Source organism: Mesoplodon densirostris, chromosome 4 (assembly GCF_025265405.1).
Source record: "Mesoplodon densirostris isolate mMesDen1 chromosome 4, mMesDen1 primary haplotype, whole genome shotgun sequence".
In the NCBI taxonomy this organism is placed as follows: domain Eukaryota; kingdom Metazoa; phylum Chordata; class Mammalia; order Artiodactyla; family Ziphiidae; genus Mesoplodon; species Mesoplodon densirostris.
In genome coordinates, this window is record NC_082664.1 from 29983295 (window position 1) to 29995747 (window position 12453).

General features: G+C 42.1%; 1 protein-coding gene across 13 annotated transcripts in view; it reads left to right on the top strand.

Moving 5' to 3' along the window:
• ENTPD5 (ectonucleoside triphosphate diphosphohydrolase 5 (inactive)) overlaps positions 1-12453 on the top strand; it is a 44113-nt gene that overhangs the window by 27534 nt on the left and 4126 nt on the right. For all 13 annotated transcript variants that reach the window (XR_009531705.1, XR_009531704.1, XR_009531703.1 and 10 more), the window contains 3 exons: positions 398-538; positions 1260-1316; positions 9153-9268. Coding sequence is in view for 10 of the 13 variants with exons in the window: in XM_060095862.1 (XP_059951845.1) it covers positions 398-538; positions 1260-1316; positions 9153-9268 (314 nt within the window). In the remaining 3 variants the exon portion in view is untranslated. The remainder of the gene's footprint in view (positions 1-397; positions 539-1259; positions 1317-9152; positions 9269-12453) is intronic.

Consider the following 12453-nt stretch of genomic DNA (forward strand, 5'->3'; position numbering starts at 1 on the left):
TATTTCAGTTATAGAATTGAGACGATAAGAAGAATAATTGATCTTAGGTATTATAAAAGGCATAGACCTTAAACGCGAGGAAAAAACTTGATTTTTCCCATGAAGGAAGCAGGTGAGCCTCTGCATACTTCTCATAAATGCCATGAAACATAATGCTAAGGGGCAGCTTGAGGTCGGCTGTGGCTTTTTTGGTGAACACAGGTTAGGGAGGGGACCTGCCGTGGAGAAGCAGGTACTGGTTCTCCAGAGGGATGAGGCTGCAAAAGTTTGTTCATCTTTGTCTGTAAGCCCTTTGTCCTGAGCCTCAGCTCGCCTTGATCCTCCTGCTGTTCCACTGGCTTCAGCAGCTTGCCTCTCACTTTCTCACCTTGCCCCTGTGCACCTTTTGCCCCACCAGGGGAGGTGGGCTTTGAGCCCTGCTATGCTGAAGTGCTGAGGGTGGTCCAAGGAAAACTTCATCAGCCAGATGAGGTCCAGAGAAGCTCCTTCTACGCTTTTTCTTACTATTATGACCGAGCTGTTGACACAGACATGATTGGTAAGTTCACTCCAGGTGTCAGTGCAGGGGGGAGACTGGGCAGGGCTGTGGTGGGGAAGGGAAAGGGACAAAAGGAGTATTTGCAATGCCTTGTTGAGGTGGTCACCGTACTTTTCTCCGGTCACCCAAGTGGAAGAGTGAATATGATTTCGAATCTTTTGGGGCTAGAAGATGGCCTAAACAAATATACATGAAGTCTTTTTTTTCTTTAAGTATTTTTATGGAGGTATAATTGACATAAAATAAAATGCACATATTTGAAGTGTACAATTTGGTAAGTTTTGACATATGTATACACCCATGAAACCATCACCAAATTTAAGTCAATGAACATATTCACCCCAAAAAGTTTCCTCTTTCCCCTTTATAACATTTTTCCTTATAATAGTAACACATTTTGTTTAGCTGTGAGAATGTATATATGTGATCTGTCATGGCCTGAGCTATGAATTAATTATTTTCTGACGTGTTTAATGGCCCCTTTTTAATGGGCCTATTTTTTAGCTGTAGTTAAATATACATAACATAAAATAAATCATAAGTAAATAAAATAAACTGTATATATTGTAGGGCTATGTCATGTTTGCTTGTCCCATTCTTTAATGTTGGAAATTTTATTTTTAGTTTTTCATTATTATAAATAGGATAATTTCCTAGGATAAATTTCCTTATGTTTCCTGGAAGGCTTTTTGACATCAACTACTGTTCTGTTTCATTTCAGATTATGAAAAGGGGGGTGTTTTAAAAGTTGAAGATTTTGAAAGGAAAGCAAGGGAAGGTAAGTGTCAGTGGAAACCATTGAAGGTGAGCCCGTGAGGCTGCCACCCCCAGTGACCTTAAAGTGACCTAATGTGCTTTGGTCAGTAGAAAGCCTCTCAGAAGGTTGGTTTCCTGTCTTTACCAGGAGTTAAAAGCATTAAGTGGCAAAGAAAAATATAAGAATACAAGAGACTTTGGAGAAACGGTGAAAACCTTTTCTTCTTTCCACATTTCTTTCTTCCTTTTTTTTTTTTTTTTTCTTTCTTCCTTTTTTAAAAAAACAATTGAAAAAGTTTTATCAGTGGTAATGAAACACTGAGCACCAGAATATATGGAAAATAGCCACAGAGGCTTCCTTGAAAGAGTTCATTAAAAATGCAAATGGGGCTTCCCTGGTGGTGCAGTGGTTAAGAATCCGCCTGCCAATGCAGGGCACACAGGTTCGAGCCCTAGTCCGGGAAGATCCCGCATGCAGTGGAGCAACTAAGCCTGTGCGCCACAACTACTGAGCTTGCGCTCTAGAGCCCGCGAGCCACAACTACTGAGCCCGTGTGCCACAGCTACTGAAGCCCGCGCACCTAGAGCCCGTGCTCTGCAACAAGAGAGGCCACCTCAATGAGAAGCCCACGCACTGCAACGCAGAGTAGCCCCCGCTCACCACAACTATGAAGAGACCATGCGCAACAACGAAGAGCCAACGCAGCCAAAAATAAATGAATTAAAAAAAAACCACCAGAAGTACAGCTACACGTGGAACAACTCCTACAGAACACCTGCTGAACGCTGGCAGAAGACCTCAGACCTCCCAAAAGGCAAGAAACTCCCCACGTACCTGGGTAGGGCAAAGCGGAGAGATTCCCGCACAGAGGATCAGTGCCAAGTGGCACTCACCAGCCCGAGAGGCTTGTCTGCTCGCCCGCCGGGGCGGGTGGCGCTGGGAGCTGAGGCTCGGGCTTCAGTCGGAACGCAGGGAGAGGACTGGGGCTGGCGGCATGAACACAGCCTGAAGGGGCTAATGCGCCACAGCTAGCTGGGAGGGAGTCTGGGAAAAAGTCTGGACCTGCCGAAGAGGCAAGAGACTTTTTCTTCCCTCTTTGTTTCCTGGTGCGTGAGGAAAGGGGATTAAGAGCGCTGCTTAAAGGAGCTCCAGAGACGGGCGCGAGCCACAGCTGAAAGCGCGGACCCCAGAGACATGTGTGGGACGCTGGGGCTGCTGCCGCCGCCAAGAGACCTGTGTGCGAGCGCAGGTCACTGTCCACGCCCCCCTTCCGGGGAGCCTGTGCAGCCCGTCACTGCCAGGATCCCGGGATCCAGGGATGGCTTCCCTGGGAGAATGCACGGCGTGCCTCAGGCTGGTGCAACGTCACGCTGGCCTCTGCCGCCGCAGGCTCACCCCGCACTCCGTGCCCCTCCCTCCCTCCCGGCCTGAGTGAGCCAGAGTCCCCGAAGCGGCTGCTCCTTTAACCCTGTCCTGTCTGAGCGAAGAACAGACACCCTCCGGCAACCTACATGGAGAGGTGGGGCCAAATCCAAAGCTGAGCCCCGGGAGCTGTGAGAACAAAGAAGAGAAAGGGAAATCTCTCCCAGCAGCTTCAGAAGCAGAGGATTAAAGCTCCACAATCAACTTGATGTACTTTGCATCTGTGGAATACATGAATAGACAACGAATCATCCCAAATTGAGGATCCAGGAGTCAGTGCTGTGCCTCTGAGGTGGGAGAGCCAACTTCAGGACACTGGTCCACAAGAGACCTCCCAGCTCCACATAATATCAAACGGTGAAAATCTTCCAGAGATCTCCATCTCAACACCAGCACCCAGCTTCACTCAACGACCAGCAAGCTACAGTGCTGGACACCCTATGCCAAACAACTAGCAAGACAGGAACACAACACCACCCATTATCAGAGAGGCTGCCTAAAATCATAAAAAGTCCACACACACCCCAAAACACCACCAGACATGGACCTGCCCACCAGAAAGACAAGATCCAGCCTCATCCACCAGAACACAGGCACTAGTCCCCTCCACAAGGAAGCCTACACAACCCACTGAACCAACCTTAGCCACTGGGGACAGACACCAAAAACAACGGGAACTACGAACCTGCAGCCTGCAAAAAGGAGACCCCAAACACAGTAAGATAAGCAAAATGAGAAGACAGAAAAACACACAGCAGGAGAAGGAGCAAGATAAAAACCCACCAGACCTAACAAATGAAGAGGAAATAGGCAGTCTACCTGAAAAAGAATTCAGAATAATGATAGAAAAGATGATCCAAAATCTTGGAAATAGAATAGACAAAATGCAAGAAACAGTTAACAAGGACCTAGAAGAACTAAAGATGAATCAAGCAACGATTAAAAACATAATAAATGAAATAAAAAATACTCTAGATGGGATCAATAGCAGAATAACTGAGGCAGAAGAACGGATAAGTGATGTGGAAGATAAAATAGTGGAAATAACTACTGCAGAGCAAAATAAAGAAAAAAGAATGAAAAGAACCGAGGACAGTCTCAGAGACCTTTGGGACAACAGTAAATGCACCAACATTCGAATTATAGGGGTTCCAGAAGAAGAAGAGAAAAAGAAAGGAACTGAGAAAATATTTGAAGAGATTATAGTTGAAAACTTCCCTAATATGGGAAAGGAAATACTCAGTCAAGTCCAGGAGGCACAGAGAGTCCCATACAGGATAAATCCAAGGAGAAATACACCAAGACACATATTAATCAAACTGTCAAAAATTAAATACAAAGAAAACATATTAAAAGCAGCAAGGGAAAAACAACAAATAACACACAAGGGATCCCCATAAGGTTAACAGCTGATCTCTCAGCAGAAACTCTGCAAGCCAGAAGGGACTGGCAGGACATATTTAAAGTGATGAAGGAGAAAAACCTGCAACCAAGATTACTCTACCCAGCAAGGATCTCATTCAGATTTGATGGAGAAATTAAAACGTTTCCAGACAAGCAAAAGCTGAGAGAGTTCAGCACCACCAAACCAGCTTTACAACAAATGCTAAAGGAACTTCTCTAGGCAAGAAACACAACAGAAGGAAAAGACCTACAATAACGAACCCAAAACAGTTAAGAAAATGGGAATAGGAACATACATATCGATAATTACCTTAAATGTAAATGGACTAAATGCTCCCACCAAAAGACACAGATTGGCTGAATGGATACAAAAACAAGACCCATATATATGCTGTCTACAAGAGACCCACTTCAGACCTAGAGACACATACAGACTGAAAGTAAGGGGATGGAAAAAGATATTCTATGCAAATGGAAACCAAAAGAAAGCTGGAGTAGCAATTCTCATATCAGACAAAATAGACTTTAAAATAAAGACTACTAGAAGAGACAAAGGACACTACATAATGATCAAGGGATCGATCCAAGAAGAAGATATAACAATTGTAAATATTTATGCACCCAACATAGGAGCACCTCAATACATAAGGCAAATACTAACAGCCATAAAAGGGGGAATCAACAGTAACACATTCATAGCAGGGGACTTTAACACCCCACTTTCACCAATGGACAGATCATCCAAAATGAAAATAAATAAGGAAACACAAGCTTTAAATGATACATTAAATAAGATGGACTTAATTGATATTTATAGGACATGCCATCCAAAAACAACAGAATACACATTTTTCTCAAGTGCTCATGGAACATTCTCCAGGATAGATCATATTTTGGGTCACAAATCAAGCCTTGGTAAATTTAAGAAAATTGAAATTGTATCTTTTCTGACCACAATGCTATGAGACTAGATATCAATTACAGGAAAAGATCTGTAAAAAATACAAACACATGGAGGCTAAACAATACACTACTTAATAACGAAGTGATCACTGAAGAAATCAAAGAGGAAATCAAAAAATACCTAGAAACAAATGACAATGGAGACACGACGACCCAAAACCTATGGGACGCAGCAAAAGCAGTTCGAAGAGGGAAGTTTATAGCAATACAATCCCACCTTAAGAAACAGGAAACATCTCAAATAAACAACCTAACCTTGCACCTAAAGCAATTAGAGAAAGAAGAACAAAAACACCCCAAAGTTAGCAGAAGGAAAGAAATCTTAAAGATCAGATCAGAAATAAATGAAAAAGAAATGAAGGAAACGATAGCAAAGATCAATAAAACTAAAAGCTGGTTCTTTGAGAAGATAAACAAAATCGATAAACCATTAGCTAGACTCGTCAAGAAAAAAAGGGAGAAGACTCAAATAAATAGAATTAGAAATGAAAACGGAGAAGTAACAACTGACACTGCAGAAATACAAAAGATCATGAGAGATTAATCAACTATATGCCAATAAAATGGACAACCTGGAAGAAACGGACAAATTCTTAGAAATGCACAACCTGCCAGGACTGAATCAGGAAGAAATAGAAAATATGAATAGACCAATCACAAGCACTGAAATTGAAACTGTGGTAAAAAATCTTCCGACAAACAAAAGCCCAGGACCAGATGGCTTCACAGGCGAATTCTATCAAACATTTAGAGAAGAGCTAACACCTATCCTTCTCAAACTCTTCCAAAATATAGCAGAGGGAGGAACACTCCCAAACTCATTCTACGAGGCCACCATCACCTTGATACCAAAACCAGACAAGGATGTCACAAAGGGCTTCCCTGGTGGCGCAGTAGTTGAGAGTCCGCCTGCCAATGCAGGGGACGCGGGATCGTGCCCCAGTCCACGAAGATCCCACATGCCGCAGAGCGGCTGGGCCCGTGAGCCATGGCCGCTGAGCCTGCATGTCCGGAGCCTGTGCTCTGCAACGGGAGAGGCCGCAACACTGAGAGGCCCGCGTACTGCAAAAAAAAAAAAAAAAAGGATGTCACAAAGAAAGAAAACTACAGGCCAATATCACTGAGGAACATAGATGCAAAAATCCTCAAATAAATACTAGCAAACAGAATCCAACAGCACATTAAAAGGATCATACACCATGATCAAGTGGGGTTTATTCCAGGAATGCAAGGATTCTTCAATATATGCAAATCAATCAACGTGATACACCATATTAACAAATTGAAGGAGAAAAACCATATGATCATCTCAATAGATGCAGAGAAAGCTTTCGACAAAATTCAACACCCATTTATGATAAAAACTCTGCAGAAAGTAGGCATAGAGGGAACTTTCCTCAACATAATAAAGGCCATATATGACAAACCCACAGCCAATGTCGTCCTCAATGGTGAAAAACTGAAACCATTTCCACTAAGATCAGGAACAAGACAAGGTTGCCCACTCTCACCACTCTTATTCAACATAGTTTTGGAAGTTTTAGCCACAGCAATCAGAGAAGAAAAGGAAATAAAAGGAATCCAAATCAGAAAAGAAGAAGTAAAGCTGTCACTGTTTGCAGATGACATGATACTATACATAGAGAATCCTAAAGATGCTACCAGAAAACTACTAGAGCTAATCAATGAATTTGGTAAAGTAGCAGGATACAAAATTAATGCACAGAAATCTTTGGCATTCCTATACACTAATGATGAAAAATCTGAAAGTGAAATCAAGAAAACACTCCCATTTACCACTGCAACAAAAAGAATAAAATATCTAGGAATAAACCTACCTAAGGAGACAAAAGACCTGTATGCAGAAAATTATAAGACACTGATGAACGAAATTAAAGATGATACAAATAGATGGAGAGATATACCACGTTCTTGGATTGGAAGAATCAACATTGTGAAAATGACCCTACTACCCAAAGCAATCTACAGATTCAGTGCAATCCCTATCAAACTACCACTGGCATTTTTCACAGAACTAGAACAAAAAATTTCACAATTTGTATGGAAACACAAAAGACCCCAAATAGCCAAAGCAATCTTGAGAACGAAAAATGGAGCTGGAGGAATCAGGCTCCCTGACTTCAGACCATACTACAAAGCTACAGTAATCAAGACAGTATGGTACTGGCACAAAAACAGAAAGATAGATCAATGGAACAGAATAGAAAGCCCAGGGATATACCCACACACATATGGTCACCTTATCTTTGATAAAGGAGGCAGGAATGTACAGTGGAGAAAGGACAGTCTCTTCAATAAGTGGTGCTGGGAAAACTGGACAGGGACATGTAAAAGTATGAGATTAGATCACTCCCTAACACCATACACAAAAATAAGCTCAAAATGGATTAAAGACCTAAATGTAAGGTGAGACACTATCAAACTCTTAGAGGAAAACATAGGCAGAACACTCTATGACATAAATCACAGCAAGATCCTTTTTGACCCACCTCCTAGAGAAATGGAAATAAAGACAAAAATAAACACATGGGACCTAATGAAACTTCAAAGCTTTTGCACAGCAAAGGAAACCATAAACAAGACCAAAAGACAACCCTTAGCATGGGAGAAAATATTTGCAAATGAAGCAACTGACAAAGGATTAATCTCCAAAATTTATAAGCAGCTCATGCAGCTCAATAACAAAAAAACAACCCAATCCAAAAATGGGCAGAAGACCTAAATAGACATTTCTCCACAGAAGATATACAGACTGCCAACAAACACATGAAAGGTTGCTCAACATCTTTAATCATTAGAGAAATGCAAATGAAAACTACAATGAGATATCATCTCACACCAGTCAGAATGGCCATCATCAAAAAATCTAGAAACAGTAAATGCTGGAGAGGGTGTGGAAAAAAGGGAACACTCTTGCACTGCTGGTGGGAATGTGAATTGGTACAGCCGCTATGGAGAACGGTATGGAGGTTCCTTAAAAAACTACAAATAGAACTACCATATGACCCAGCAATCCCACTACTGGGCATATACCCTGAGAAAACCATAATTCAAAAAGAGACATGTACCAAAATGTTCATAGCAGCCCTATTTACAATAGCCCAGAGATGGAAACAACCTAAGTGTCCATCATCGGATGAATGGATAAAGAAGATGTGGCACATATATACAATGGAATATTACTCAGCCATAAAAAGAAACGAAATTGAGCTATTTGTAATGAGGTGGATGGACCTAGAGTCTGTCATACAGAGTGAAGTAAGTCAGAAAGACAAATACTGTATGCTGACACATATATATGGAATTTAAGAAAAAAATGTCATGAAGAACATAGGGGTAATACAGGAATAAAGACACAGACCTACTAGAGAATGGACTTGAGGATATGGGGTGGGGGAAGGGTAAGCTGTGACAAAGCGAAAGAGAGGCATGGACATATACACACTACCAAACGTAAGGTAGATAGCTAGTGAGAAGCAGCCGCATAGCACAGGGAGATCAGCTCAGTGCTTTGTGACTGCCTTGAGGGGTGGGATAGGGAGGGTGGGAGGGAGACGCAAGAGGGATGGGATATGGGAACAGATGTTTATGTATAACTGATTCACTTTGTTATAAAGCAGAAACTAACACACCATTGTTAAGCAATTATACTCCAATAAAGATGTAAAAAAAAAAAGCAAATAATTGCTCTTATCCAGTGGCCCTGAAGTAGGGCTAACTGGTATTTCCCTGTCTTACTATATAAGGGCCTTAGTTGAATTAAGCCCCAACAATAAGTCATAGAATATATGTCATAGCAAATAAACTAGGACCCGTGTACCTTTTAGTAGATTAGATGTCACATCAGAAATGTGCAGGTTCTTGATGAGCTGGGGTCTTGCAGAGGCTATCAGTGCACAGTTCTAGCCTCCAAGACTCCCAGGCATCTGGGAGAAGGAGAATGGAGGATTCTGCTTTGCTTATTCTCAGTCTGTATTTAGAGAAAATCATACACCTCTTAGTTGGCTGCAAACTTGAATTCCACTTTTCTCTTTCTGTCACCTCCAGTATGTGATAACCTGGAAAACTTCACCTCAGGCAGTCCTTTCCTGTGCATGGATCTCAGTTACATCACAGCCTTGTTGAAGGATGGCTTTGGCTTTGCAGGCAGCACCATCTTACAGGTAAGAGAGAGGACACCGGCATCACATAACAGTCCTTTTACTTGGGAGTTAGAAAGAAAGTTTAAAACTTGTTTAGGGGACTTCCCTGGTGGCGCAGTGGTTAAGACCCCACGTTCCCAGTGCAGGGGGCCTAGGTTCGATCCCTGGTCAGGGAACTAGATCCCACATGCATGCCGCAACTAAGAGTTCACATGCCACAACTAAGGAGCTGCAACTAAGGAGCCTGCCTGCCACAACTAAGACCTGGCACAACCAAATAAATAAATAAATATTTTTAAAAAAACAAAAAAACTTGTTTAGTAATCAGAGTGGCTGTAGGTGGAGTTTTGAGGTAATTTTATTCAGGCTATGGACAAGGCACTGTGCAAGGCACCATGAATGTGGGAAATTACCTTGATACAATGGCAGCTTCTAAGTACCATTGACCCTTGAATAACAGGTTTGAACTGGGTCCACTTATACATGGATTCTTTTCAATAGTAAATACTACAGTACTTCACAATCTGTGGTTGGTTGAATCCATGGTTATGGAGGGCCAGCTGTAAAGTTATATGTGGATTTTTGACTGCACGGGGGTCGGCACCTATAACCCCCATGTTGTTCAACGGTCAACTGTATATTACTAGGCAAGCTATCCCAGAGGTCACAGAGCCAAAAGGCTTGCAGCCCAGGTTAAGATGCTCAAGTTAAATGGTTTATTAAATCAACTTCAAAAGTCAGGGTGAGGGACTTCCATGGCAGTCCAGTGGTTAAGAATCTGCACTTCCACTGTAGGGGGCATGGGTTTGATCCCTGGTCGGGGAACTAAGATCCCGCATGCTGCGTGGGGTGGCCAAAAGCAAAACAAAGAAACCCCACAAAAGTCAGGGTGAAAAGCAAGGGGAAAGAAATGGGATAGGTGAACACACAGGATAGGGTACATACAAGCTGGAGTTGCTGTACTTCCTGAATCCTGGGTTCATATGTCCTGCCTCTCTCTGCCGATGATAGTGTGGTTACAGGTACTGTAGCTGAAGTTTGATCAAGGGGGCACAAGGACAGAAGGTGCCGGGGCCGTCACACAAACTTGCTCTGTTTGGAGGGGCACAGAGGCAAGTGCACTGGCCAGTAGCATTAGCTCACTCATTAGCCCATTAGATGGTTTGATGGTTCTGTTTGGCAGAGGACACGAGGGACCTCTGCCAAAGAGCATCACCAGTGAGTGGCTTATTTAAGACCTTGTGAGTATTGAATGCCTTGTGTAGTATGTCGTATGTATTTTGTGTGTGCCTCATGTATTTAGTGCCTCTTGAGTCTCGGGTCCCTCTCTGTCTTCCTAAGTTTATCTGCAGTAACTTATTTATTCCAAACACATCTTATGAGTTTCATCCATCCCATATATAATATTTTTTATCTTCCATACCATAGTTGAATAATTGCACATTATAGTTACAAAGATGATTAAGATGTAATCTTTGTCCTCAAATAGCATAGTCTATTAGAGGAGATGTGACAAAAATATAGTTGTGGCACAGGGCAACTTTGAACTTTCGGGGTCAAGGAAGTAGGGATTGTACTTTGTTTATGAAGCTCCTTCCTTTTGTGTCACTTCCCCTTCCTGTTTCCTCATTTCCAGATGAGTTTATATTGCCCCATTTCTTGTGTTATACAGATTTCATAAATTCATTTGTACAAAGGTATTTGGATTTAATGTGTTGTTATACCTGCTGAGAATATTGGCATTTAAAGAGTTACTTGCCAGTAGAGTCAGTATAGTGTAGTGTTTAAAGTTTGGGCTCTGTTGTCCATCAGATCTGGGTTCAAGTTCTGATTCTGCAAGCTTACTAGCTCTGTGACGTTAGATGATTTACTTCCCCTCTAACTTTTAGGTTCCTCACTCAAAACACAGGGATCCTTAGAGTACCTATTTCTTAGGGCTGTTATAAAAATGGAGATAAAGCACAGTGCCTGGCACATAAGAAGTTATTAATATTGGTTTAATTGTTAGTATAGGTATTTCACACCAGTTGGAGCTAGATTTGTGGATAAGAGAGGTCATCCTGAGCCCTCAATACATACCAGGTTAACAACTGCCTCTACTTAAGCATCAACAATAACCAAATCATTTAAGGACAGTTTTCTGCCGTTTCCATTTCTGCATCCTTTTAGTCTTTATTTCAATGGCAGCAGAATTTGTATCAGGGGTGAACAGCCCTCTGTCCCAGAGATCACTTCACTTTGGCATCTATATCCCTAGACTGTCGGTCCTAAGGACAGAGGAAGAACATTTTGGGGGGGTGGGGGGCACTCCCAGTTTGACTCAGGGGTCACAGACTAAATCTCAAGATAATGATTCACATGCCATTCTTCTCAGTTTTTGGCACAGTGACTATAGACTAAATTTCATCAGGTTAACACAGAAGTATTGTGTCCTAAGAAGTTAGTACTACAAGGAAAGACTAAAACCAGTTTGCTGATTTATAAACCTGAGTATGGGTATGGGTGGTGACATCTTTATTCAACAGTGGCTTATGGAGAATTCCAGTAAAACTGATAAAAATGAAGCTATCTGGTTGAATCAGAGGTCGGGGATCTGGAACTCCTTCACCGTTTTGCCTCCCTTTCTCCTTTGAAGCACTGTCAAGGAACCCCTAGGATTCTGAAGAAAACAATTTGATATATTGACTAATCTAATCCACTTGTTATGTAGTTGACAAAATCGAGTCTAAACTTTTGCCCAAGGTCACTGAACTAATTGAGGTACAACCTGGCCTAGAATGCCTCAAGTGCCTTGGTTTGTCATTAACTAGTGCTTAAGAAGATGCACTTGCTTACAAAGTATGAATTGAGAAGCTTAGTATGTTCTTTCCTACCCCTGAATCTATTGCTAACTCCTGTTGTGTTTAGTTTAGGATTAGGGAGAGAGTTCAGAAGCCTGTCTGTCTAAAAGGTCCTCTCTAGAAGTCCTGGGTTGAGACCACTTCTTGGGCCCAGAGATTCAAGGATCAGATTGGCAGGTGTAGGGGCAATGGCCAGATGGGAACCTACAGAGAGGGTTGGGAGAAGCCTCCAGAGACTGGCTACTCCCAGTTCTGCCTTGGTTTGGCCATGTGGATGATCTTTGCAGATTTTCTCTGCTTGTTGTGCTTGCTAGAGTTGAAAATTGAATGAAAATATTAAGACTTTTTTTTTCTCTTTCCCAACAG